Source organism: Lepisosteus platostomus, chromosome 21, assembly GCF_059453375.1.
Source record: "Lepisosteus platostomus isolate fLepPlt1 chromosome 21, fLepPlt1.hap1, whole genome shotgun sequence".
Lineage (NCBI taxonomy): Eukaryota > Metazoa > Chordata > Actinopteri > Semionotiformes > Lepisosteidae > Lepisosteus > Lepisosteus platostomus.
The window spans coordinates 17304278-17331292 of NC_142631.1; the positions used below are offsets into that span (position 1 = coordinate 17304278).

General features: G+C 50.3%; 1 protein-coding gene across 2 annotated transcripts in view; it reads right to left on the bottom strand.

Moving 5' to 3' along the window:
• Window positions 1-1900: 1900 nt before the first annotated feature.
• Window positions 1901-27015, bottom strand: part of ddx31 (DEAD (Asp-Glu-Ala-Asp) box polypeptide 31) — a 33229-nt gene continuing 8114 nt past the window's right edge. For both annotated transcript variants that reach the window (XM_088614787.1, XM_088614786.1), the window contains exons 12-22: window positions 26883-26989; window positions 25455-25678; window positions 24887-25054; window positions 23255-23314; window positions 20165-20215; window positions 19484-19623; window positions 16554-16635; window positions 14024-14135; window positions 11973-12153; window positions 4293-4450; window positions 1901-2751 (exon numbers count right to left, since the gene is read on the bottom strand). In XM_088614787.1, coding sequence (XP_088470913.1) covers window positions 2729-2751; window positions 4293-4450; window positions 11973-12153; window positions 14024-14135; window positions 16554-16635; window positions 19484-19623; window positions 20165-20215; window positions 23255-23314; window positions 24887-25054; window positions 25455-25678; window positions 26883-26989 — 1306 coding nt within the window. In that variant the 3' untranslated portion in view covers window positions 1901-2728. The remainder of the gene's footprint in view (window positions 2752-4292; window positions 4451-11972; window positions 12154-14023; window positions 14136-16553; window positions 16636-19483; window positions 19624-20164; window positions 20216-23254; window positions 23315-24886; window positions 25055-25454; window positions 25679-26882; window positions 26990-27015) is intronic.

A 27015-nucleotide genomic window follows, 5' to 3' on the forward strand; every position in this document is an offset into this window, starting at 1 on the left:
CATTGAAAAAGGAGAGTATGCCACAGGTCAGCTTTGGCTAAAGTGTAACAGCATCCCGATTTTTCAGACAGGTTATTAAATTGCTTATAAATATATTGACGTTATAGACGAAATGCTACTATTTTCTAATTAAGCACAAAAACCGTGACCTTTGTGAAAGTACTATAAGTCACCATGTTGCTGCAAACCCCTGGTCTCTGTACAGGCGAGAGCGAGTGTGTCCAGGAATTGCGACGTGATGCAGCCCTTCCTGCTCACTAGTCTCAGTAACGACTGATGTAATGTGCCACACGAGTGACTTAAGTGCAGGTTTTGCAGCAGACATTTCACCTCAGAAATGTTCCACGCAGAGTTAACAAGTAAGCAGCATTTGTCGGCAAAACCGTCTCAAAGTCAAGAGCAATACTTCTACTGGAGTAAAAGAAGAGATGTATTCACACGCCTGCTCGTTCACCATGTCTCAGGGCCACTTCAAGTCACCAGACGTTTTGTTGCCGTCTTCTGAATCGCAGAACATGGCCCTGCACAGACCTGGAAACTGAGGTTTATTTTGTAATGTAAATGAGAGGTTTTACACGCTACGGTGCACATTTTACTTATATTGTGGTTCGAAATGCCCTCATCAATGCTGATTCTTTCTAACCCCGAAATTAAAAATAGTGCTGCGGTTCCCCTTTAACGCAGTGATTTTCTTTCGCATCAAGGATGACCGAATTTACTTAAAAACAAGAAGAAACTGACTCCTGAAATATCGCAAGACTACGCCCTATGCTATCATTAACTGTGGCTGAAAAGCTGATCAACATATTTGTATTCTCTCGAATTGACTACTGCAATGCTCTGCTCCCTGGGGTATCTAAATCTACTCTGAACAAGCTGCAGTATGTCCAAAATTCAGCAGCCAGAATCCTGACCAGATCTAGTGCAAGTGTTCACATTACTCCTATCCTGGAGTCCTTGCACTGGCTTCCGGTCAAATTCCGCGTAGACTTTAAAATCCTCATGCTCACCTACAAGGCTTTACATGGCTTGGCACCTCAATACCTGTCTGAACTTTTATCGCCCTACTCCCCACCTCGCAACCTCCGCTCTTCAAATTCTGCCCTCCTTACTGTCCCCCAAGCCCGTCTACATTGTATGGGCGACAGGGCCTTCTCCTGCTATGCCCCCAAGCTCTGGAACTCCTTGCCCAAGGATATTAGAGAGTCACCTTCTCTAAACTCCTTCAAATCCAGACTCAAAACCCTCCTTTTCAGAAAAGCCTTTACTTAACTGGTTCCATTCTTCACCCCTCTGCTCTTCTTAATACCATCTTCCACGGTCTCCTCTATTGTTATTGTTGTATTGCTGTAATTATAATTGTGTCCTGTCTTGTGAAATTTTTCTTATTTATTGTTGTAGTCTTCTTATTTATTGTTATTGTCATCCTGTAAAGCGCTTTGAGAAGCCACCTTTAAAGGCGCTATATAAAATAAAGTTTATTATTATTATTATATTACTCCTACCTGCATCATTAAAAGAAACCGGAACAGCAGTGGGTCTCAGCCGGCTGTGTGCTGTGCACAGTTTCTGCCCTGACAGGCTTGGCTCCAGTACCTCCAAACCCGTGAGCTGGGTCTTGTGTGCCCATTTTCTCTCCTTCGGTTCTGATCCAGTGCACCATATCTCCACTGGCAGCTGTGACTTGTAGGGCTATATAGTAACGTTCATACTTGTGTCCCGACTCAGAGACCACAATTTCCTTTTTATCGACACATTGCAGAAGGCACAACAGAGGAGCAGTGTGCATGTGTAAACACATTGACTGTAAGTTCAACTAACCTACAGCAGGAATATTCTCTTCCTGTCTAGTGTATATCACTTTGTAAGCAAGAGTAAAGGAAGGGATTGACAACTGAAGTGTGTTCTGATGTACAGTTATTTTACTTAAGGCTTTTGCATTATGGAAAATACAACAAAATATATTAAAAACTAGTAAAACGTTTTTAAATGCTCTACAAATGAATCTTACAAAACATATTTCAAATATAAAGTTGAAATGCCACAAACCTATTTCAAGTAAACTCTGTACATGTACAGATTTACAAAGCCACTACATTCAGGTCTAATGGATGTAATCAATTCTTCTAGATAGATCTTAACCCAAAATACAGAAAACTGGGCAGAAGACAGACTAAAGAAGCAGAATGTGTTTACAGTACAAGCTGTGTGACACTGTCCACGTGAAAACAAAGTCAGCTTGACCTCCCTCCTGCTCATCAACACAATCCTGGTAGTGCTGACGTCTGCACCTGATCAGCCTCTGGGTAGACGGCTGTGGCGTGTTCTGCCACTCTCCCTGTGCAGCTGCAGACAGTGGGTGAAAGTTGCTCAGTTGCAGTTGGCTCTTGTTGATGGCAATAAGTCCCGGAGGAGTCCTTAGTGGTCACAGGCCAGGAGAAAAAGCAGGCTGTCAAGACCTCATTGTTGTTGCTTCTTCTGCGTTGTGCCACTTAGCACTTTGGGGTCTTGCATTGTCATACTGGAAAATCAGCTTCTGGGTTGGCTTGCAGGAAAATAAAACCTTTAGCTCAAGAACTGTTGACGCATCACCGCGGGAAGGTCACACTGACTCTTCTGCTAAAGGATACTTCTCTCCACACCATCGCGTCACTGCTGACCCACTGATCGGCTTGAGCAACACGACGGTCAGCCGGCATGAAGCTTGACATCTCAGAAAGCTGTATCCTCACTCGCTGTCTTCTGCCAGGTCTGCCAAAGAACAGTCAACGTGAATAACACGAATACAACGCTCCTCCGCTCCTCCAGAAGCTCTCAGGCTGCTGCCAGTGCCACGTGCAAACAGCTGGACTAACGGTAGAACTGTATCACCCACTGTTGTTGCATAAATTAAAATAAAACAGTTTTGTATTTATACTGAGTTTTCACTCATATTGCCAATTATACCTCAAATACCAAACACCGAGAACATAGTCTGTAAAATCATATGATTTCAGATCAATATTGTATATCCTAAAGAAAGATCCGACTCTTAGGGGTCCTTTGGTTGGAAACATGAGGGGCTTCCATGTTATTTTGTTTTGGAAAAACTAAAAAGAAGTTTGTAATGAGCTGCACTGTATATTAGTCATTATATTTTGCCTTATCCAGTTGCTACATGACATGACACAGCAAGAACATGTCTTCCATTAAATGTAGCGTACACTGAGCTTGCCACACCTCCTTGTGGGGTACAATTGTTCTGTCTAATTTCTGTGTCCAGTAAGTTTCACTTGGATTTAGGAAAAAAAGCAAGCATTTGGTACAGCCACAGATACATTTTACCAGGAACACAAGGTAATGTTGCAACCCACTATTTGAAGCATAAATAACTGCCTGTGCCCCAGGAAGTACTGACACCAGCTGAAGAGATCTACATATTCATCGTGAACCGGCATGCATATCACATAGGCTGTAGATATGCTCGCTTTATTAAAAATATTACAAGGCAAAATCTGAGTTCTTTAGATGCAATGTGCCTGTCCATTTCACATTCTATTAATCTCCGGATGACAAGGTTTTACACAAAACAGTTTTTAATTTCTTTCTTTTCCCTGGACATGCATCAGGGTAAGGTGATGGAACTTTGCTCGTGACCTCGTCACTTTTTAAACAAGTGTAAGTTTACCAAAAGTCCATGCTGATGCAAAATTTGCAAACTGCAAAAAAGAAACCAGTTTTCTGAGCTACAATTATTCCCAGTTATTGTAGCAATTAAGAATCCTGCCACTCCATCATTACATTATTTATTCTGGCAGCTGGCCAGCAACTTACCTTCAATTACCATCCTTGTCTGTTTTACAGTAGAAAATAAAATAAAAAAGAAGCATTTGTGTATTTTTGTGCAATTTAATGACCAGCCTCTAATTGGAGTCTTTGCAGGAATAAAAAAAACACTAATGTTTAGTCAATGTTGTATCCTTCAGGTAAGCAACCCACTGCAAAAACTCCACTGTGGGGAAAAAAAACATCTACTAAATGACACGCAACACTGTAGCTACAGGAATGGCTAACTGTGCCACAGCTACATTTGTCTGGGAGTACAGCAATGAAAATTAATTAGGCTTGCAATGATGATAAATACTTTGTCTGGTCTGACGAATAAATTAACTCTCACAAAATGCACATCCTGAGTTCCAGTCCTATGAATGCTACACTGCTCTTACACAGAATATTTAGCATCTCATTTCCAAAGCCCAACCATAGAGCTATGGTTCTGGAAGGTATTTTGTGAATCTGTAGCAATAAAATACCTAGGTTAAGGCTGATGTCCTGATTCTGAAGTCTCAGTTTTCCGGCCTTTTTGTGAATCTTTGTCTTCTTCTTGGGATCCACTGTGTCCATTCCGCTGGAGTACTCGGATCGGAGCAAGTTCGCCATGCGCTCCTTACCGCTCAGCTTTTGGGGGGTTCTGGAATACACAGATCATTCGACAGGACAGAGTTACGCACTCAATCTTGAACATGCAGAGCAAATGAACAAGAGATGATTGTAAACTCCACTTCAGCCACAGTCACATGTGCTAAACCTGCTGACAGATCCAGGAATTCCGGGAATAAATCTGACCTCCGTCACCAGACGGATTCAGGCCTTGTGGAAGTAGGGTGGAGTTCAAGGAAACTTTTGCTAGGAGCTTAACACTGCGTTAAAGTACACTTTACATCTTCTCTATAAAAGGTCATGTTCTGCTGCCTTCTAATAAGGGCCCAATTCCCACGACAACAGGACTTCACAGAGAACACAGGCGAGGAGAGAGAGGGGGGTGAATCACGGAGAGAACAAAGCGGAGACAAGAGGGTCTTGTGAAAGGATTCCCTTTGGCCAGGCCGCATTAAAAAGCCATGTCCCCCCCAGCGGGGGACAATGTCAGACAGGCCGGGAGCAATTACCTAATCAATACGTCCTGGTGCTGCGGTCTGCCTGGAGACCGGGAGTCATGGAGACCCACACCGCCTCTGCCCAGAGGAAGCTTCGGCTTCTGCGCTCATCCGTCCCCGAGGGCAAGCCTCTGCAGGCAACTCGCAGGTGCCGACGGTCACTGCAGTGACTACGCGCCGCTCCGGGGGGCCCCTGGCTGGGAGAGGCTGGGATACAGTCCCCTGCCCCTGCCACAGCATGGCCGCCCGGCTCCCAGGCAGCACCAGGACGTATTGATTAGGTAATTGCTCCCGGCCTGTCTGACATTGTCCCCTGCTGGGGGGCGGACAGGGCTTTTTAACGCTGGCTGGCCACAGGGAATCCTCTCCTCTCGCCTCTGCCTGCTTCTCCGTTATCCTGGCCTCCGAGCTGGATGACCGAGCGAAAGACCCTCCCATGTACCTCCCACGCTGCAGGGGTGACCCAGGTGCACCGGGTGAATCGCGAACAGTGCGATTCTTGTGTGTGTGTGTGTGTGTGTGTGTGTGTGTGTGTGTGTGTGTGTGTGTGTGTGTGGGGATACTTATAAATAAAAAATAAAGCATGCATTTTCTTCGACACTGCTCTATACTTAATGGCTGGCCCACTGCACTTCCACTACGGCACACGCAAGGAGGCAGGAGGCAGGAGCTTCCCGGCACCTGCGTCCCCTTGCGTGACCCCGCTGACCCAGCTGGGAGTCCAACGGATGTATCAGGGCAGAAGACAAGGGAAGGGGGGGCTCATAAATAAGACAGGATGCACGGGAGACGCCGGCCCTGTGTTTTCCATGCTCTCCGTACAGAGGCTGGTCTTGCTTGGTCTGTATGTTCGGGGGGGGGAGGCCGGTGTCCATGGTGGCTGAAGCCGGGGGGCTCGCTCTGTAACCACCTCATTAGGAGGTGTCTGTCAGGACGGCCGCAGCAGGGGGCCGCCACCGCAGACACCTGTAATGAAGTCTCACCTGACGGGGGGGAGTGGGCACCAGCGTGAGCACTCCTGTGGGGCAGGAGGTGCAGGCGCGCTGTTCTCCAGCCCTGGTGCCCCAGCAACCCGCCGTGCTCCCCGGCCCCTTCAGAGGAACCTGCAGCCCGGCGCAGCCGGCTGGGCACAAGCCGAACGTTCAACACAAACCAGAACAGGGCGCTGCTTCGCCACGGACCCTGCAGGTGTAGGTTTGTGCGATCGTAACAGGCTGCGTTTTCCAAGCCAGGTTACAGGCTCTTGAGCTCAGACTGAGCCGCACAATGAAGATGCTTCACTGCCTGCTCGGAAAGGCTAGATCTCGTCTCTCAAGTTGCCCTCACTCCACCCTGGCGGGCCCGCGGGGACGTTCCTGTTGTCCTGCTCGATGGGTGGAATTGAGTCTTTTTCATCAGGGCACAATGACATTTCTTAGCAACACTGCCGAACAGCCCACACGAGCCCAGCGGTGCTGAACGAGAGACACTGCAGTGAGCTGGGAGCTTGAAGGGGTCACTTAATACTCACTGCTACAGCACTGCCCCCTACCTTGACCCCCACCTGCCCCTGGAGACCCCAGAGCTAGCCAGGCAGCTGTGTGTGATCAGGCCAGCTCTGCGTTTCCAAATGTCACTTGTAAACTGAGCACAATGGAGAGAGATTCAAGGGGAAGGATGAGTGTGAGGAGAGGCGGAGCAGAGACAGGCCGCCCAGGTTGATAATGAGGTTTTCACACAATTCTGAACAACACAGCACCGCTGGGCGAAACAGAGACCAGGTTTCTTGTGACTGGAAACATAAGGTTCTCTAATGAGTACCAGCAAAAGGTGTTGAAGTCATCTTTTTTAACGCACTTTGCCATCAGTCCTCTGCCACACGCTTACTTTTCTAAGTAAGAAAAACACTTCCTGCGGAGGGGGGCTGTATTGTCGCAGGCCTCTAGCATGGTGCTCTCCTATTTAAGTCTTAATCGACTGCCACTACTGCGAGCGTTTTCCGGCTTCCAGGTAGATTCTGAAGACTGCAAACCACTGATGTCTCCGCGAGGTTCCCATATGCCTTTCAAAAAAGAGGCACACAAGCGTACCTGTGTACCACGGAAATTATCCCCTCTAATCCAGCAAACGAGCTCACAGACATGGCAGGATTACTGCATAAGCAAGGAAGTGTCTTAATTGAGGAAAACAAATCTTTGTCCAAATAACGTGCACTCAGCCTCCTTGAACTGGCGCACAAACGGTGCTTTACACAAGCTGCAGACGAGGGAACGGTAAGACTGTCTCTTCAGATGAGAGGAAATACATGTCACTGGAGGGAAAGGAAAAAAAAACAAAGATCGCGATTTGCAAAACATGGAAAGGGTTTTTTTTTCCCCCTCTTTTGCTTGAAGCGGCAACCGTAAGAGAGCCTGATGAGTTCTGCCGCGTGGCAGGAGGAGATGGTGAAACAGGCAGAGGCAGGACAGCTCAACCACCTCACCTGAAAGACTGAACTAGCTCAGTGCGGCACCAATCGCCACGACAGCTTAATAACCTTCCCTGCCCGTCACCGGAGCCCACGAGATCACACTGCTTTGTTCCATCTGTAAGATACAGGTTCCTCACAAGTGCTCAACAGAGACCGACAGAAAAATTCCCAAAACAAAGACAGTTTAAAAAGAAAAAAATCAGACTGATAAGACCAAACCGCTTGCTTTGTTTGGCACCCCCCAGTTCAAAGCACGCAGTCTATAAGAACCTTAACAAGTTAAGAAAAATAACTGGGCCACCTCCAGGAAATCGATGCTGATGGTAAAATGTCACGTTTCTGTAAATGTAAATGTAACCACTCTGGTGGTCAGAAAGTGAAAAGGACAGCGACTACAGCAGCTTTACTGCGACGGGGGGCAGTGGGAAGAGTGAGGGCCGCTCACAAACGGCAGCTGAGCCAAACGGAGGCTTCTTTTACACTTGTTGAAATCCCATTAACTGAAATTACACACCTCAGCGTCTCCTGTCCTGCAGTCACCCCCCTCGCGGGCACCCTCGACAGCAGGTCCGAGGAGCGCTCGCGTTAATTAGGCGGGGGCGTCTGCCCGCCCCGCCCCGGCCCCGGCCCCGCGGCTGCGCCACGCCAGCCGCCAGACCGCAGCGCTGCCTGACAGCCGGGCCGCGGCTTGCGCGCTGACCCTCTGGGGGCCACAAGATGACCACTAATCATCCCGGACCGCCGACGCTGCGGCAGACCCCAAGCCGAACCCAAGCCGACAGGCTCTAACTCATTAACCCCAGCAGCGCTGCCCAGGTCATTAACTGTGAGAAACCACACTAGCAAGCAGTCGGCATCCCTGTATCCCTGCAAACACTGCTGCTGGAGTTAACCCCTCACAGCCCTGCAGCCTCAGACGAGTGCGGCCTTTGCCCTGTGCTCCAACACCAGGAGCAGCAGGAATAACGCAGCTACCGGAGCCAGAACGAGTGGCCAGGGCTTTGTTCAATCGCTCAGTAACAAGGGGGTTCAGAAGGGAGGAAGTGCAGGACCTCGGGGATGCAGGTGGGGTCTGTTACGTAAAGGGAGAAGAGGGTTGACTGAGGTTCTCACTGATGACTTTGCACGCGGGCTCGAGGGACATGACGACACGCCGCAGGTGAAAAGACAATCCCACTCTGATCGCCACGATTTCAGCGGATCCAAGGGCACAGTGCTAAAAGGTGGTGAACTTCAGCCAAACACATCACCCGAACTACAGTCCACACATTACATGTCGAACGTTAACTATATATTTCTATGGGCAACAGAAGACTGCTTCAGACAACTTTAGAGGGTAAGGATTGGTGTGAAATATAGTTCTTAATGATCTAGGATTCCCATCTCTAAACACTGGCATCAGATCAATTAGCTTCTAACTACCAAACAGGCCAGACTGACCAAAAAGCCTCTTCCTGTCTGCAGTCTTTCTTATGTTCAAAGAAATGTGTTCACATGGCTATAGGACTGATTTGAAAGCACTTGGCAGAGGAGACTGGAGTGAGGATATTATTGGGGTACCTCAAGGGTCAGTTTTAGGACCAATGCTCCTTTTCATTGATGTCAATGATCTCAACACTGTATATAGCTGGTACAACGGTCAGATTTGCAGAAAAAAAACAAAAAAGGAAGAGCTGCAAATAGCACCACAACAGCAAAAGTAATTCAAGAGAACATGGACAAGTTCAGGACTGGGTCATCTCCTGGCAACTTCTGAGAAGGACAAAGCAAGGTATTATGTGTAGGAAGCACTGAAAATTAAACAGGTAGCACTGATACAGAAGAAGCAAAGCATAGCAGTTTGTTTCTACTCTTCAGCTAGACAGGGTGGGGAGGCAATCAAAAATACCAGCAAAATGTTCTGTTACACCACTAAAATTTACAGAAAGTCATGGAAAAACTACACAATGCATTAGTGAGAGCTAACTTGTAATATTGTGATCTGGTCACCACACTACAAGAAAAACATTCCTGCTCTAGAGGCAACACAAACAGAGAACAACCAGCCCGTATCCTGGTCTGATGGGGAGGTTGTGTTTGGGTAGACAAAGGGAACTGGATCCTTTTAGCCTGAGACAGAGATAATGATGGGAAGATGTGATTCGGGTATTCAAAATCCTGAAAGACACTGATCAAATCAAAGGCCTTATCCAACATCAGCAGTAACACAAGAACATAATGACACAAAGGGAAATTAAGTTAAGGGGCATGCAAAACAGGAGACACTTCCTGACACAGAGGACTGTAGGAGTGTGGAACCAGCTACCTAGTCGCATCTCTGAGGGATCTCTTAAGAAACTGATACATGGAATATATATATATGGAATCTCACATGTGGAAGTTTTAGCAAAAACAGAAATATGCAGTTTTACATTTCAGTGCTGATATTATCCATGATCTATTATCTCAATCAGCTAGTAAGATAATATGATTAAGTTTACGATTTTACACACATCACACACCGAGTTAAAGAGAACTTGGAAGGGTCATTTTTTATTCACATGCTCTTAGTATTACAAATCTTTGTATTGTGTATCTATATTTTATGTGTATTGGTTGTAAATTGTGATACTCATGTATTCTTCCACAGATTCACTGAACGGCGTGTAGATCTTTAGACTGAAATGCAAAATAGCGAATTCATTTTCCACAAATGAGGCTAGCTTCACTGTCCTTTCGAAAATAACGCCACCAGACTCCTCTTCCTCGCTCCGCGGGGAAAAAAAAAACAAACATTTTTGACCACAAGACCGAAAAAAAAAAAAATTGGGGGATTAAACTACTTCACTATTAAATCGTCGTAACCAATCTTTCCCTTGAAAAATGCACTGCAAAACGAAACCCTGTGTTCGGTTCAGCATTTGTGAATCAGAACATTCGCTGAGATTGAATTACTGCGCATGAGGCAGGGGGTGTGACTGCTATTTGCTGTGACCTTACATATAGACATCGTAAGGTTAGCGACTGAAGTCTGTGCAGGCCTCAGCCAAGAACGCCCAGCAGTGGGAGGTCTGAGCGAGTCTGTGCCAGCCAGCAAACCGCGTGCTGCTCTGGGCATCACATCCTCCCAGCCTCCGGCATGTGACCGAAGGCAGATTACATCAGGAAATCTCTTGAGCCAGCAGTGGCACACTGCAAAGACGGAGAAGAAAAAAGCCCCACCGCCTTTCTTTCCAGCTACAGATCCATCCTTTCCCGTCGAGAAATCCCCTTCCCCCATATCCTCCTCTGCTTTTCCAAGCCCTGATTCAAAATCTGAAGGACTGGACAGTAACAGGCTTCTGAGCCTGAGAGGTCTCTTGTACAGCCTACCAGCCGGCGAACCCCAGAAGGACCAGTAGATCTTGTCCTACACCCTGTGATACCAGTTTGAATGTTAAGGGATGCTTTTTCGAAAAAAAAAAAACTTTCAAAATATAAAAACAAATTCAATGCCACGGCAATTCGTGCTGGGGTTGCCAGATGAGCCCCCGTCTTTGAATGTGAGAAACTAGAGTTAAGAAACTGGGGGGTGTTACTGGTCTGCCAACACTTGGAGCCCATCCTCATTAAAAAAAAAAAAAAAAGTCACTTGCACAGACACACACGCAAAAAAAAACAAAAACAAAGCACACAACTCAAACCTTCTCAGCTGCCAAGACAGGGAGGGCTCACCGGAGAGCCTGCCAGACGTGGAGCATTAGCATTGCGACAGGGGACCAAGCTGGCTGGAGCGGTCCTCTCTGGCCTGCGGCTCTTTGATCTCGCACCAAGGCCGGCTCCCTGGCTTGCTCGCGCTGCCAAGCCTGCGCCCACACCGGTGCACCCCAGGGCCAGGCCCGCAGACCCCCGGCACCCCCAGTCCTGCTCCCCTCACACCAGCGCACGCCTAGGTCCCCCCCCCGATAAATCCTTTAGGAAAGGAGGTGTTAAGAATTTAGATCTGATTTCAACCCACTGTGCAATTATCTCTTAAGAGGGACCCACGGGCAGGGCGACGACGCGCGTACAGCTCGAACTCTCGAGGCGGATTAATGACGGGGAGCAGGGAGAAAGGTTCAAGGGGAGACAGCAAAGCCCAGCAGGCGGATGGGTAACAGGGAAATGTGCAGAAGCTACCACCCAGGAAGGCAGGACAAGACCGAGCACCGTCAGGGCGCCCTTATATACTGTACATGACACAGGTTATGGCAGCACGCCCATAATGCACTAACCTAATCCGACCCCCGCAAGGCCAGGAGCGCAGGACGCCGGAGCTGTAAACTCTAATGGAAGCGCCTCCTTCCACACAGGGATGGTGGATATTCAAGGAGGAACAAAAGTGCAGAAACAAGAGGGGCTCTCCGGTAACCGCGCAGCTGTCAGGCTCATCTTTGTCGCGCAGCCTCTCCGGTTACAGCCCCGAGACTGCTTCAGCCTGACGGGCCGCTGCACACTGGGCCGGCCAGCCCCGCCCCCAGCCCAGCAGAACCACAAAAATGCTTTTCGCAGATTAGGCACTTGATGAGACAGATCCCTGACCTCCCTGTCCCCCCAGTCCCGATGTCTCTGCGCTGTACCCCGGCCCCAGTCTGGCTCCCAGTTCTCACCTCCTGGGGGGCTTCCTGGTCCTGTCGCGGGGGCCGGCGCCCAGCCCCGAGCCCAGGCCCCGGGGCGCGTCCCTGAGACCGAAGCTCTTGGCGGTGTGGCCCAGGTGGAGGGTCCGGATGTGGAAGACGTGTTTGAGGCCGGCGGGGTACGTGGTGTAGGCCCGCAGGAAGGACTGCAGAGCTGCGCAGACGCAAACGCAGGCGGTCCGTTAACCTCCGGCAGACAACAACTTCCCCCCCATTGCACATTCCAACAAGCTACAGCTTCAGGCCTGGCATTCAAAGCCTCCTGCGCCAGAGCAGAAACAAGCCCTTAACTGACCCAGATGCCCATCTAAAATACAGGAGAGCGAAAGAAGAATCCACTGACAGCTGGAATGGACAGTATCTGGGGCCATGAAAACTGGAGCAAACCTGGCACAGGAGCAAAAGGCCTTTCTGAACATTGCTGTATTTGTCCTCTAGCTCTGCAGTGGCATTGCTATGTACTATTTTATCACAGGTGAACACTAACTTTGGAGCCACACCAGCGCCTGAAATAATGGGGAAACACTCTAATGCCACTGCATTAAAAGTGTGCATTTAATCTTTTACAGCTTGGCGATACATCACCTTGAGAGGTGCTTGTAGTTCCTGTTCAAGAACAGGTAGGAATTCATTCCTCCTCTCGTACACTTTAGATTTTCTTGACATTTCTATTTGGCATCTAGGTTTAATCTGTCATCCTCTGATCTTAAGTTCTCATTCCTAACCGTGAGCCACAGGGTTGACTGACAAAGTATATATCCCCCTTTAAAAACTGACTCATTGTTGTTATATGAAACATACTCCCTTGGCTTTCTGGTCAATAATTGCTTGATATATCCATCACCGCCTTGCTATTTACTCTGTTTTTGCAGAAGCCTGGGCTCTATTTTCCCAGGCTATGATTGAGCGAGCTATTTTCATGCACGGAGATAGACAGTTAAAACTGGGAGGCTAATATCTGTTTGATCAAAGTTTATGTGAAATTTCCCGGGAGCGCCGAGGGAGCGAGCGTTTATGAACTGTAATAAAAAGAGTCATTTTCACGGGCGGACCAGGTAGCGTGGCGGGGGATTTGGTTAAGTCTCTGTTTGCCGGGAAAAGAGCGCATTCATTTCAGATCAATGAGCTGCATGGAGAGGATAATGGCTCCACTGTATCCCCCTTCTCCTGCACAACACAGCCAGGCAGCAAAGCGTTAAAGAGACAGCAGCCACTCAGACATGGCCTAGCCAGCACTGCCAGCAACTGTATTACTTGTCTGGCCTCTGCCAGTACAGCTGGCATGACTGGGGGCCAGTGGTACATTAACAGGACTCAAGGGTGGCCCAGACAATACATTGGTTGAAGTGTCTGCAAAGGCTGTCGTAACTGCTTAATGATTTCAAAGGCAACCTAGACTTCAATATTAAAAACATTACAAATTCCAATGTAATCAGATTCAACCTGCGAAGGCAGAATTTGGCCGGCCGTGGGGTCCCAAATGCCAGGTCCGCTTTTCATACGAATGCTGTCATTTCGGCACATGCCAACATCCTGAAAAGCACTGCAAAACGTCTCTCACCCCTCAGACCCAATAAAGGTTAATACAAGTCAAAGATATCAGCCGCAATATTAGTGAGCTGAGTTTGCATGAAGTTTCTACGTCATTACTGTTAGCACAAAATAACTGCTTGGGCTTTCTCTTGCGTAGCTGAGTTTCCTAAAAGGCTCTTACTGGTAGTGAGGCTCAATGAGGGGCTCCTGTGAAGAAAGATGCCTTCTTTCGAGACTAACTCAGTAGAAGACTGTTTTTCTTGAGGGAGAGGGCTGATACCATTTTCCGACATTGAAGGGAAATAAGCACTTCTGCAGGATTTAAGTCCCAGATCACGGCCCTTTCCCCGTTGCACTGGAATCCGGTCCCCCCCACCCGGACTCGTACTGCCACCTGCCAGCATGCTAGGGGTGCTCTTCACGTTCACAAGAGTGCAGCCAGGGGCTCCGGGCCGCCGCGCCCTCTCCACGCCCTGGCGGGGAGCACTGACCTTTCTTGGCGGCCTGGGTGCTCTCCGCGCTCGAGTGAACGGCGCTCTCGAGCGCCGACTGCAGCACCGTGGCTCGCACCCGGACCTGCTGCTGCAGGGCCGCCGGAGACTTCTGCAGGGAAAACAACAGAGAGAAGAAAAATAGCGCATTCCAAAAAAAAAACCAACCACAGACACACGAGCGGACGAGCAGCTGCTCACAAGCGCCCCACGCCCAATGTGCGCACGCCGGCGCGGAAGACCAAATTATTGAGGCGGGTTCGGAGTGGAATAATAAAGCAGGTTCTTAAGATTTTAATAAGAATAAAATGAAACAGTAACCACCAAGGGGCCAACTGGGTTAATCCCTTCAATATTACTGAAAATAAAGAGGAGAAAAAAACAGGGCTTTCTCTCCCAGAAAAGGCCACTGCGTGCCTGAACAATTACAGCCTGCCCTGCCTCATCTCTTTTCACACCCCCACTGCAGCAGTGCCTGGACACCTGCTGAGGCTGCATCTCACCCTGATCAAGCACCAGGGCTCGCCGATCCACTGGACGGGCTACCGAGGAGCAGCACGTGTTCGTGTCATTAAGCACCTTGCAGAAAACAGAGTATATCCTCAGTGTAGCGATTCCTGATCGATGTTTTTTTCTGCATATTTTTTTTTACAAACTCTTTTAACATGACAACAAATACACGGACGTCACAGATGGCATGAAAATGAACATAATTTTTTCTGCGTCTGACGTATTAAGTGGCAACACCTTGGGAACAAGTTTAATTAACACTAATGATGTAATCTGATGAAACCCATGTGTAGACCACAGGCAGAGCAAACAGAGTGGTAAATAAATCTGTCGTGTGATACACAACTTAAACATATTTTGAATCTGAAGTGCATGTTATAATCCTTACCTTTATTAAGTGATCAAAGAAAAACTCAGGCGTAGCAACCTTGACCATACGCCGATATTAATATTGTAGAACTGCATCTTTCCAGAGAGCTGGATCCATTGTTTTTTTTTAAATCTCGCTCACCCTTTACAAACACATACACAAACAAGTTGTGCGCGTTATTTAAATCCTTCACAATTTTAACATGTAGATGAAAATGTATAAATTCCCCGCATCACTTTATTTTCTCTTTTTTAATATGAGTGCAAAATGAATTCTGAACTCTGCCCTTACCTCCGGTGTATTGCCAGAGCACTAACTTTAATAAAGAAACCTGCTTTAAAGGGGGAAAAACTGTTTAAAATGAATGAGAAGGTATTAGGTCTGTCAATGCAGGATTGAACAGGAGTGACTAAGACTTAATATGATACATACACACGAACATATATACGGACACTGTATTCAAATATATATGGAAAAATAATGTACGTATAAAGATATCTATCCCTTTTTTCTAAAAAGTCAGAAATCCCAGTCCAGTATGAACTAAACAGAGAGCAGGCGGTGCTGTCCTAGATGCAAATTGTACACCCTTCACCTCTGACTTTCACACAGACCCCCTCCCAGCTCCCCCCACACTCGGGCACATCCACGTCTCAGCTCCAATATAATAAGTGTAAGGAATTAGAGACAGCTCCCGGCGCGGGTTCGAAAAGGAAATTAAAGCAGGATTAAGGCTCAGCGACAGTGTCGAGGGCTTCACTTGGGGGGTTTTTCTGGACTGTGTGCTCACTGCTGAGAGAAAAAGGGGGGGATTACTGCGGTTATTGGGAGGCCTTAAGCACAGATCAAGAGCGCTGGGCCCCTCCGACGTACATCTTGGGCGACCGCCGAAGCAGCCTCGGTTAGTCTTCGAACCCGCAGCCGCAGGACAGGGGTGTACAAAAACCCCAAAACAACGCCTTGTGCCCGATGGTCTAATTCACGCGATAGACTTCAAAACAACAAAATCCCACGAACTCCACACCGGACACACGTGGAACGGGACAAAGGGGAAGGAGACGGGAACGCTGGGGCGGAAGGGGACATCAGATATTCAGCAGGACGAGGGTCTTTGACAGCGAGGGGCTACAACACACACGCCCAGTTCACTCAAAGCCCCCGTAAGCGGGTTCTTATGTTATTATCAATCCGGGTTACTTCGGGTTGGGCCTGTCGATAAGTGAGCTTTAAATCACAGTGAGCAGAATCTGGAGGCACCTCGAGCACAGCAACCCTATATGTGAGCTATCAACAGGAAGAGCTGCATCACTCCGTCGTCAGAGCTAACTGACTGACTGCCAGGATTGTCAGGGGTATCGGCAATGTCACCCCTCCCTCAAGTCACACCCATACTGATAGGCCACATCCCGTCCGGCAGAACAGAATTGACTCGTCACCTTGAAACAAAATGCCTAAAATCTCAGCGGAAGTCGGGCTCGGAATTGTCTACCGGCATAAAGACGGGACAGTGAGTGAAAAGAGCAGGGCAACGCAAAATGTCCGAGGCTCGTGCGTCTGCGAGCCGTGCGTCTGCTCTGTCAAGAGGCCCCCCCCCTGGGGATCTTGTTTGGTTTGTGCATTCTGGCCTCTTCAGAATCTCCTGGCCCTTACCTTGTCCCATTTACCTCTGCCCGCGAAGCGGTCGTCCAGCATGAGGTTAGCCAAAATATCTTCCATCTTCATCTCCGACATGCTGAAAGACACGACCAGCGGACCTGCTTAATATAAACGGATCCAAAAAGTGGACTTAGCTTAGGGGGCTTTACAGTCGCACTGTGTATCCAAACGCATGAGGGGTGCTACAGCACACATCGTCACTGCAGCAGAATAACTTGCTGGGAATACTGCGTGCTGCTGCTCCGAGACGAAACCAGACACCGAGCTGACTAACCGCCAAGCCCACCGCCGCAACACGCGCTCAGCATGTGGCGAGACGTGCCGGAGACGTCCTGCGACGGCTCTCTCTCCTCACAGATGCCCGTTTTAACCTCAAGGGGAAACCGGGCCGGCGTCACAGACGGCCGGCACAAGCGCCCTCACGGCGAGAGGCCCGCGCTGCGGAAACCCTTTCCTCCGACCGGCCGCGGGGTATCACGGAGAGGTGGGGAGCAGACCCCCGCGACGCGATAACCCAGGGACTCCTGACGTGCGGCTCGGCTCCGTCTGCGGTTTCTGTGCTTGCAGTGAACTTCTACCTGCGAGCGCTCTCGAGTCCGGTCGCGCCCGACACCCACACTCCAGAGAACGGGGGGCCGGCTCACGCAGCTCTAGACGTGCGCTGCAGGAAGGGCTGTCTTGATTTTTAAAGACATCCAACAGGAGTGGGGGCGCGCACACAGCAGCAGCGGCGACAGGGAGGGCAGGGAAGGAGGGATCAGAGGTGCGGGACCTGGCCCTCCCCTCCGGAGGGTCGCCGGCCCTCAACGGCAGCAATGGCGGCGTTATCAATTATACAGAGCTCAGTCACGCGACCCCCCCCGGCTCTGGTGCTAAATTAAGTTGTCAGCACTGTCTCTATGATTTCCCCTTCATGAAGGCAGACGGCAATTCGCCATGACGGCACTCGCTGCTGCTCCGCGATGGCTGCCTCCCCGAATATCCCCAGTAATTCATCAGCCCTGGTTGATGCGATGCCTGGCACACCGCGCGCCTTGGAACGGAGGCCCAGCGAGCGGATCACCTTCCAAAACGAGCGCAGAGGACTAGCGAGCAGCTCCGCGGGCGTCTGCGCCGGGGCTCTGAACCGGGCCCCCAGTGTGGGAGGCGCCAGCGGGTCCGGTTCTGCTGGGGGGGGGACCGGTGGAGCCCCTTCCCCCGCCGCCAGGCGCCCCCCGGCCCCCGAGTCGCGGGCAGGGGGGTTTCAGCTGCCGCCTCCTGCTTCTGCGCCCCCCCGCCCACCGGACCCCCCCCAGTTAGTCGATCGCCATGGCAACGGGCGGCGAGCCGCCCAGGACCGGTCCCGACTGGACTCCATCGGCACCACGGCCCGAGCCGGCCGCTCACACACACACACACAGGCGCGGCCCGGGTGCGAGGAAAGGGATGAATAAATAAAATGGCATGGTATTAAGATTTCTGAGCTGAATCATTAATTGGTAATGATGCGGGCGTAACGACACAGCTCGTGAAAGATTCATACGCGCGCAGACGCCGACGTTCCCAGCTCCCTGCTCCTGAAGCAGAGGGCATGCTCCGGAGTCTGGGATTGTCTCTCCTGCAGTCCCTCCTGCCTTCAGGGCATGCAGCCAGTTGCCTTCTAAAATCCACTCAAGCTGCTTAGGCTGTAAATGTACTAAATACCTGCAGTATTGCACCCTGGTTTTCAAGAAATGAAATATTTAGTGAAGTTGTCAATGGCTGTCTTTTTATTTTGGGTTACCCTAGTTTTCGGTTTCACCACAGGCAGCGTCCCGTCTTAACCTGAAGTCATTCCGACCGGCCTGCGGAAATTAATAAGATCCTCCCTTATTTAACATCGCCGGAGCTGTGAATGTAAAAGTCCGCTCAAACAAACAGCACACAAGTCACGGCATATTCCAGCTAAACACGGCGAACATCCTTCTGTGCCATATATTTCACACAGTTTCCCTCTAATAATCTGTGTGACTGTGATGCAATAAATCATTCATCTCAAGTCGGCAAACAGCCTGTTCTCCTTCATAACCTTTCTCGTGCGACTACACAAAATCAGACAACACGAAGCTGACAGCCTATAACATGTATGGATTTAACACCACTGGATCGGCCCGTCGTAACCTCCTGTTTTGGGAATAAGCCATTCTGAGATCCACGGGGGACCTTTGCGTTGAAAAGCAGCACGAAGAGCACGTTGCAGCGAGACGACGTGGAAAGGCTGCAGGATCGGGCACTTTTCCCATCGATGATGCCATCGGAACACGTGATCAGACACGCCCACCAGGGGTCTGCACACACACACACACACACACACACACACACACACACACACACACACACACACGAGTGCGTTTAGGCTTGATCAAGTACTGAGCAATTATCATTTCGAAATTGTACCAAGATCTGGAAACGAGGTTTGCAAAATGCCACTGTGGTAAAACAAAGTTTGTATAGTGGATTTCTGTGGCTTAATACAGAATCTGGCCACCAGCAGTCTGGCTTGGTGACTGTTTGTTTGTGAAGGCAGAGCTGCAATGCTGAGCTGGCAGACGCCCTGCTAAACGGACTGGAGTCACGAGCGCGGGATTAACCCTCATTTCTTCTGCAGTTTAAAACCCGATTGAGAACCCAAAAATCTGCCGAAAGCCCCATTCAGCCACAGAGGAAAACATTCGGCCCCTCAGACAGTGCCAGGCAACAGCACGAAAAAGCCCTTATCCTCTGCAGCCGCAGTTAAAAACTCGGATCTCAATTTTAAAATGTTGAATGGTGCCGAGGACGACGAGGACAGGCCGGGCAGCCCTCAACAAGCCAGGTCTACGCAGAACTAGTCTGCGCCTACCTGAGTCTCCAGGGAGCCCCGCCCGGCGGAGCAGTGGGCGGGGTGGGGCGGGGCGGCAGCTCACCTGATGTTGTGATTGGCCAGCACGGCGAGGTAGGCGGTCTCGGAAGGCGTGAGGAAGAGCAGGCTGTTCCCGCGGGCACCGATGCGAGCCGTGCGGCCCACGCGATGGACGTACTCCGCTGGGGAGGCCGGGGGCGTGTACTGCAAGACAAGAGCCCTGACTGGTTCACCGGTGGAGAGGGGGTTACGAGGGGCACGCCCTGCAGTCTCGGGAAGGCACGAGCTTCCCAAGCGCCGGGGGAAGGACTACGCACAAACACGCGAGGCAGGGTTCGTACGCTGAACACGGAGTTACAGGGTGACCCGCTCGTGTTCCAGTGATATTAGCAGTGCGCCATGTGTACAGAGTAAGCGAGTCTGTTAAGGCTGCTCATCTGGTGTGCAAGTTAGCCGCAGACTTGATCCACACGTCTCCGTTTGCGCTCGGGGAGCAATCTCAATTAGCTCTGTGTGTAGCTTGCTGGGCTACTGACAAGGCTCGATCGGAGCAGCAGAAGACAGAGGAACCGTAATCGGATGACTCACTAGGCCCAGGCTTCTGTCTCTGCTGACATTTCCGGGCTTGCACGGTGAAAGGACTCCAGCTGAACTGATCTTACCTCAACGGCACAGAAACGGTTAACAAAAGTCGCTCAAAAAAGGGCAGATAAAAAACGCCCTGAAAGAGATCGAGACCCCCCACCTGAACTATCCAGGTCACTCGAGGCAGGTCCAGTCCTCGGGCTGCCACATCCTACAAGATAAAGACCAGAAACAAGAGCTCAAGCCCCACTGCACAAGCAGGAGAAGGCTTCATTCTTCAAAGCCGGCCATGGCTTCACTAAAGAGGAAGCACTTGAACATGAAAATGAAAAAACATGTCAAATCAATTAAGATCTACAAGTAGAAAAATGAAAGGTACGGTTTAATAAGGGCTGTTTTTAAATAATATCAAAATAAATAATACATTTAAATGTAAACACAGGTCGATCTAATAAAAAAAAAACTTTTCTCCTTGGCCAGCTTTTTAATAATGGCCCTAAAGCAGATCTAAATGAATTCCTCCCAGGTTCGATCAGCTTTTGAGTCATCTTCAGGGGAACAATGGCATTGTCGGCTCAGAACCCTTGAATTATGAATGGCGTAGCTGCTGGGAGTGAAATGGATCGATAGAGCGTTTTCATACCGATCGGTACGGAAAACGGAGACGCAGCAGTTTCACGCCGTCCATCAAAGTTGGAAAACGCTAATCTCTTTCTTATATAAATAGCTCATGAGTGTGTCTCTGCAGCGTGGAGCCCTAACCCTTCTGTCCCTGAAGCTACAGCCAGGATAAGCTGTGCCTTGGATTGGCACATTAGGCAGCCTGGGGTCTGGCGCTGCGCTGGCCATAAGTACAGATGGAGGGCAGAGCCGGGCAATGCCAGCCTGTCAGTCGGATTAAAACGACTCATTTATTCACTGAAGAATCTTGCAAAGCGACTGAACCGAGGAGAGGAGGGGGAGGGGGGCTCCTCACTGCTCCCTCCTTTACCCACTCCTCTCGTCGCGGGCTGCCAAAAGTCATTACCGCAGTGTGCGGAAGGCGGTCGGCAGGGTGGCGCCCCCCGGTGGCCGGGCGACAGATTGCAGCGCGGAACGGGTGGCGGAGGAGGCGAGGGCGGAAGGCGATTGGCTCGGGCAGCCAGGAAGCAGGCGCGGAGGGGAGGGGGGAGGGGGCGGACGACAAGAGCCGGCTGTGTGACCTTTTGCATCAGGTGAAATACTTAAAGAGGCACAAGCTCTGTTTTTAAAGATTTAACTTGGCACTGGCTGGCACGGCAATGAGCAGCTTTACAACGGTGCCAGGGGGAGGACGGGCAGGGTCGGCGACCTGCCTGTGACCTCCCCGGGTCCTGCTGCCCTTTTAGAGCAGGAGAGCGGTGCCGAGGACGCTGGGACTGGGGCTGCCTGCAGCTCTGCCTGCTCCTCGAGAGCCACGTATCGCAGCGATGCTGTACCTCAGGCACGGAGCATGCACTCCTGTAGGCTGCACAAGCTCCTAAAGCCAAATTTATATAGAACTGCAACACCAGCCTCCCAAAACGTTAAAAATAAAACCATTTGCATAAACCTTCAATTACCAGTGCTGTAAGATGCAGCACGGTCTTATTAACTTCACAATAGTCGCTGACCAGTTAGATACTGTGAATTCCAATTGCGCAGTTTAAGATCGTTGAAGGCATGTATTGGGTGGGAAAATCATTCCTACTAAGAAACCCGGAGTTAACGCCAGCCTCCGTAGTGCTCCCAACACAAAGAGTAAGAGCAGAAAATCCGTACAAAGGAACAGACACACGAGGGAACCAGGCAGGGGCCACAAAAGGACAGAGCTAATGAAACAGCTGCTTGCAGCGAGGATGGTTACCTAGGGCCCCAAAATTTCAGACAGTGGAAAACATCTGCCTTAAGGTCTGTCACAACTCTCACAATTTGGAATGGCGTCGGCAGACAGCTGCTCTCGCCCTGTGCTCGTTTGGCCAGCTAAAACTGCAAAAAACGGGCGCGACGCAGGCTCTTGGAAACCGGCGTCTCGTGCGGGCCGGACAGGCCGCAGGCCGGCTCACACGGCCCCCTGCAACACCGGCTCAGCCCCCACGCAGGCGCTCCAGCCCCGGGGCACGAAGGGTTAACGCCCGGCGCCCCGCGCGCGAGCAGCTCTCTGCCTCTTAAGCCTGGTTCTGCGTCCCAGCCGGGAGGGGGGCTTGGAAGGGTTTTATCGGGTCTAATTACTCCCGATAGCTGTAATTTACAGGTTGGCAGCGGGGGGAAAGCGGCAAGATTCACACTTTTGCAGGTCAGCATCTGTCGCCATTACGCGGCGCCCGGCCCCGCGGGCAGGCAGCGAGCGCGGAACGGTAAACAACAAACCGCGTGTGACAGATTAGCAGCGCGAAGGAAAGGACCTTCCACTGACAGACCATTTCTCTCGCTCCTTGAGCTGCGTTCACGGCAGCTGTCACCAGCGAAATGAAAAGAGAGGCTCTGTCTCGCTGGCAGACAGGGACCAGGGAGTGACCTGCTTACCAGCCGGAGCCGTTTCTCGGGAAATTAAAAAACAGAGCAGGATGAAGCTGTTTTGTTTAATTTTTTTTTTTTTTTTTTACAGGATCAAGGTATTGCCTCTTAAGGTTCCGAGATCCATGTTCGCCGCTGCTCAAAAGCAAATGCTGTTAGTCCTTCCTTCTAAAACATTTACAGTCCCACTGCACCGTCAACACCTCAAAAACCAGGACAGGCAGCGTCGGGTGGAGTATAAAGCCGTCATATTGTAAAAAAAAAAGACTCCCAGCAAAAGCTGTGGCAAACAGACTGGGGGGAAAAAGGTGTGTGTTTGAAATGCGCTTGTAGCACAAGACAGCACAACCTGGACGAGGCATTTATATTATTGTTAATTTATTTGGTTGATGCTTTCATCCAAAGTGACTTACATTTGCACACACACAGATATATGGGCATTTCGATAGCAATCGGATTGTTCCTTATTTTTAACTGTACCACAGCGGCGTCCCAGCCAGGATTAGAACCCAGAGCCTCCCAGTTAAGAATGAACAGCCCTTCCCATCTTCTCAATGGCAGGCTCTGAGATCAGGACAGCCAGGAGAGGGCCAGGTGCCAGAGTACAATACCCTTCTGCCCCAGTGAATCAACACAGCCATGCTGGTCTGCAAGTTGGGTTCTCCTCTGATGGGTTCTGGCAACTGGAGTTTTCGCTGACCTACAGGAAAAGGACGTTCTTTCAGCAGCTTCTTACCGTGCAAAGAAGGATGCCTGTCTTGGACTGAGAAAACTTCTGAAACACCTCAGTTCTTTCCTGTGAGAGGGAGAGGAGGATGGGCAATGAAGGAACCTAACTTGACAAACTCTGACACGCGCTACTAATCTAACGAATGATTTAAAGTTCACAGCAGTAAGAGCTTCGCTTCTTTAGACTAGACAATAAATGCCTGCAGAGTAGGGGGTTTCAGCCAGGGGTCTGAGGACTCCTAGAGGCAGAAAACTGTCAGGAGGCCCAAGAACAAGAGAATCTTTTTAGCACCAGTAAAACCAAAACAGCGCTCACACAACAGACCCACTCTGAGGGTGCTTACTTTCAACAGCCTAGCATCAATAATGTTACTTTCTCCAAGACATTGTTCTTGACTCGTAAAACAGGACCTCCTTTCTGAAAAGGATGAAAAGACAAAGACAGTCTGCACCACGATTGTGGTTTAGTTATACAAGAGCGTATACAAATGAAAACAGGTCCTTGTCCTCGAGCCTTGAGGTTAGATGGAACAAAAACAACACATACTATTGAATTGGAGCAGGTAAAAACAAGCTCACTCTTTGTTCGGTTTCATGTGGGAGAAAGCAGCCACATTTTAGGCCAAAATGATTCATTTCATTCTGTTCATAACCTAATCCAGCTACAAAGCAGCTTTCTGAAGCCATTCTTTCAAAGGATGACTTAAGACACAAAACGTCTAAGATATAAACTTGTATTTACTTTTCCCTTTTTTCATAAGCAATTTAAAAAAAGAAGAATTTATGAAGAAATAAAGCACAGGTAAATTCTACGTGCCTGTTACTACTAGTACATCCATGACCACAGACGTTACTACAGGGGCAGTGAAAACTGCTGGTATTCTTTACTTCCATTCACCATCTTCCCAGAGAGCAGACGAGTTAAGCCATGTGTACAGAGTGCCTGCCTCCTGACTTCACCAGCGAATCGGAACAGGGCTCCGTGACCCCACCCCACCTGGGCACAGACTTGAGCAGGCTGGGGCTCTGCAAGTGTCTTGTCGAATAACTAAAGAGAAAGTGGGGGCGTTCGCATGCCAGCCGCCACCCAGCCTCCCCCCAGCCTCCCAGAGGTGGCAGATGGGGACTCGAGTTCAACTGCATTAGTGCTCCTGACGCAGGGATATACAGGTGTGAGCACAGCACTGGGCCATGGCTATCCTCTGGCACTGCCAGGGGGCACACCCTGTCAATCAGCTGGCAGGAAAAAAGCATAGGATAGTGCCACCGTACCAGCTGTCAAAGGCCAGACCGCTGCACGGCCTGGGACTACACTAACAAGCACGTGCCTCTGGAGGCTGACCTCACTCAGGGAGGCCGTGTGGCTGGGAAGCTATTGTCACGAACAAGGTTACCACTCTCACTCAGGGGCCACCCCACGCCTTCCCTTTCTGAGCAGGTGGAGGGGGGCAGCACCCTGCTTTGCACTTAGATGTGACAACTGGACTGCAATGGATGGGCAGCCCGAAAGTTTAGGAAGGGAGGCGTGGGGCTGGGTGTTAGAAGGCAGGCCAGCGAACATGATCTTTGCAGCTACAGAAATGAGGTCCGAGAATGCTTCCGTGCACAAACTCTACACTCAAGAAACTGTTTTCCCCACCTCCTGCTCCATGTTGCCGTGCAATCTCATGAAGTCCAGTAGGGGGCGCTCTGCTCCGGTACCCTGGCTGCCTGCGCTCCCACACAGCACCTTGCTGAAGAGGGACTGGAGGAACTCCACTGCCTCACAGCTCGACAGGAACACAATCATCTTCTGGGCCCCTTCGCCCTGCAAGAGAGCTCAGACTCGGGAACGGGCCCAGCAGCAACAAGGCAGGCGAGAGGGTCTCTGTCTCCCCGAGGAAAGCAGAGTCTGAACAACTTCCTCCAGAAATCTTATAGGATGTTATTCCTAATGCTCAGAATGGTACCTGCACAATCAAGTAAGCTGTTGAGTCCCATGGTTTTGTTGTGCAGCGTCCCTCGCTGTTCTGTAATAGTCGATGGATAAAACTGCCAGCTGAAGTGGCTCGCAGTTTTAACCCAGACGTGTTTCCATTCCATTTCTGGACACTTTCCGATTGTAAAGACTCTATTTGGGCGTGTAGAGCCAAACTCTTGAGACAACATTCTGGGTGTGGTTTAACCCAGAGCCGAGTCGATGACCGGCCCGTGCGCGGACGTGTTACCTTGCATTTGCCCAGGATGAAAGCAGCCAGGCAGACCAGGCGCAGCTTGCTGGGCACGATGGCCATGTGCTGCTGCAGCTTCTCAGGCACTGTGAAGCTCTCCGACAGGCCGGTGGAGGAGGGGTCAGAGGTCAGGTCCCTGGCTTCCTCGCTCTGTGCGACGCCCTCGGACGCGTGGACGGTGACCGGCTCCTTGAGGCAAATCCCAGCCAGCCTCGACACACCTGGCTCCCCGGGACAAACAAACGCAGATTCAGACAAGCGAGGCAACGAGCTCTAACAAACCAATTAGAAACATGCTCGCAGGAGAGAAACGTTTTCGGCCTTCTTCAAAGCAACACAGTGCTGTGACGCCAGATTTTGTGCAGGCTAGAAGTGTTCTACAGCAGGACAGAGCATGCAGATGCATTGCACCCCTGGTTAAAACTCTCTGATCTTTCATTCCAACCTCCCTTACAGTGTGCCCCGCTGATGCGTTTGAAAAAATGTACCACCTCCAGCACTGGGGAGACTGGGAGAGGTAAATTAGGGGACTCTGAACTTGAGCCACCCCAAAGCCTAGAGAGACTGCTGTTGGACTTGACACAAAAAGAGATGGGCTCTTGTAAATACAACACCTGTCAGCTGAACCTGCGCATCTGACAGCATACAAAGCCAATTTCACACAGGCCCCTCCACAGCTCGTAATGACTTCTAATCCCTTGCGGAGCAGCCTGGAGCTGAGCCAGCCCCCTCGAGGTGTGTGCTCTGCGCTCTGCACTGGAGACAGCCTGTCCCATAAGACGGACTGGTGAGACTTCACCAATGAGTCACGCTCCTTTTTTTACCTGGAATCTACCAACGTTCTATTTTCATACTCCGAGAAATAAAACGAGTAACCTTTGTCTGCACTTTTGCATCTTCACCAATGCAGAGCGATTAAAGGCTACCCTTTGTTTCTGGTTGATTCTGAAGGCCTACCTGTATTCAGATTGACATCATGAATGATCAGGCGGTATAATCTTAAGCACCCATGGCATTCTCAAAACGGCAAATCGTTGTTGTGCTTACTACCAGACCGTGACTGCTACTAATCTGCCAGGGCTCATTCGCTAAGCCTGTTCCGGTGACATGACCCTCCGGAGGCTGATAAGACTGACCGTCCGGCCTTTTGGCTCACAGGGCAAGACCGAGGACCGCTTTGTGGTGCCCATCAAGCTTCGAGGGGTCACGTGACCGGAACAGGCTCAGACCCGACAGAGGGGCAGAGCTGTGGACTCGGAACCGGGAGGGCACAGGCGGGACGCGTCTGCTCTACAGCGCTTCGAGCAGCACACCTTCCGCAAAAATCCCCACCCGCATCACAAGAGGGTACAAAGCCGCTCTGAATAAAAGCATCAGCCGAACAGGTGAAGAGTAGGCGGGACACAGCCCTCCTCGGCGCCTTGCCTTCAGTGAGCGTGGCGGACAGCAGCACGTTCTGCCTCTGAGCGCCGGCAGCGTTGAGGGCGTTCAGGATCACGGTCAGGTCTTTCTCGAAGCCCAGGTCCAGGGTCCTGTCAGGGTCAGACAATCACTGAGT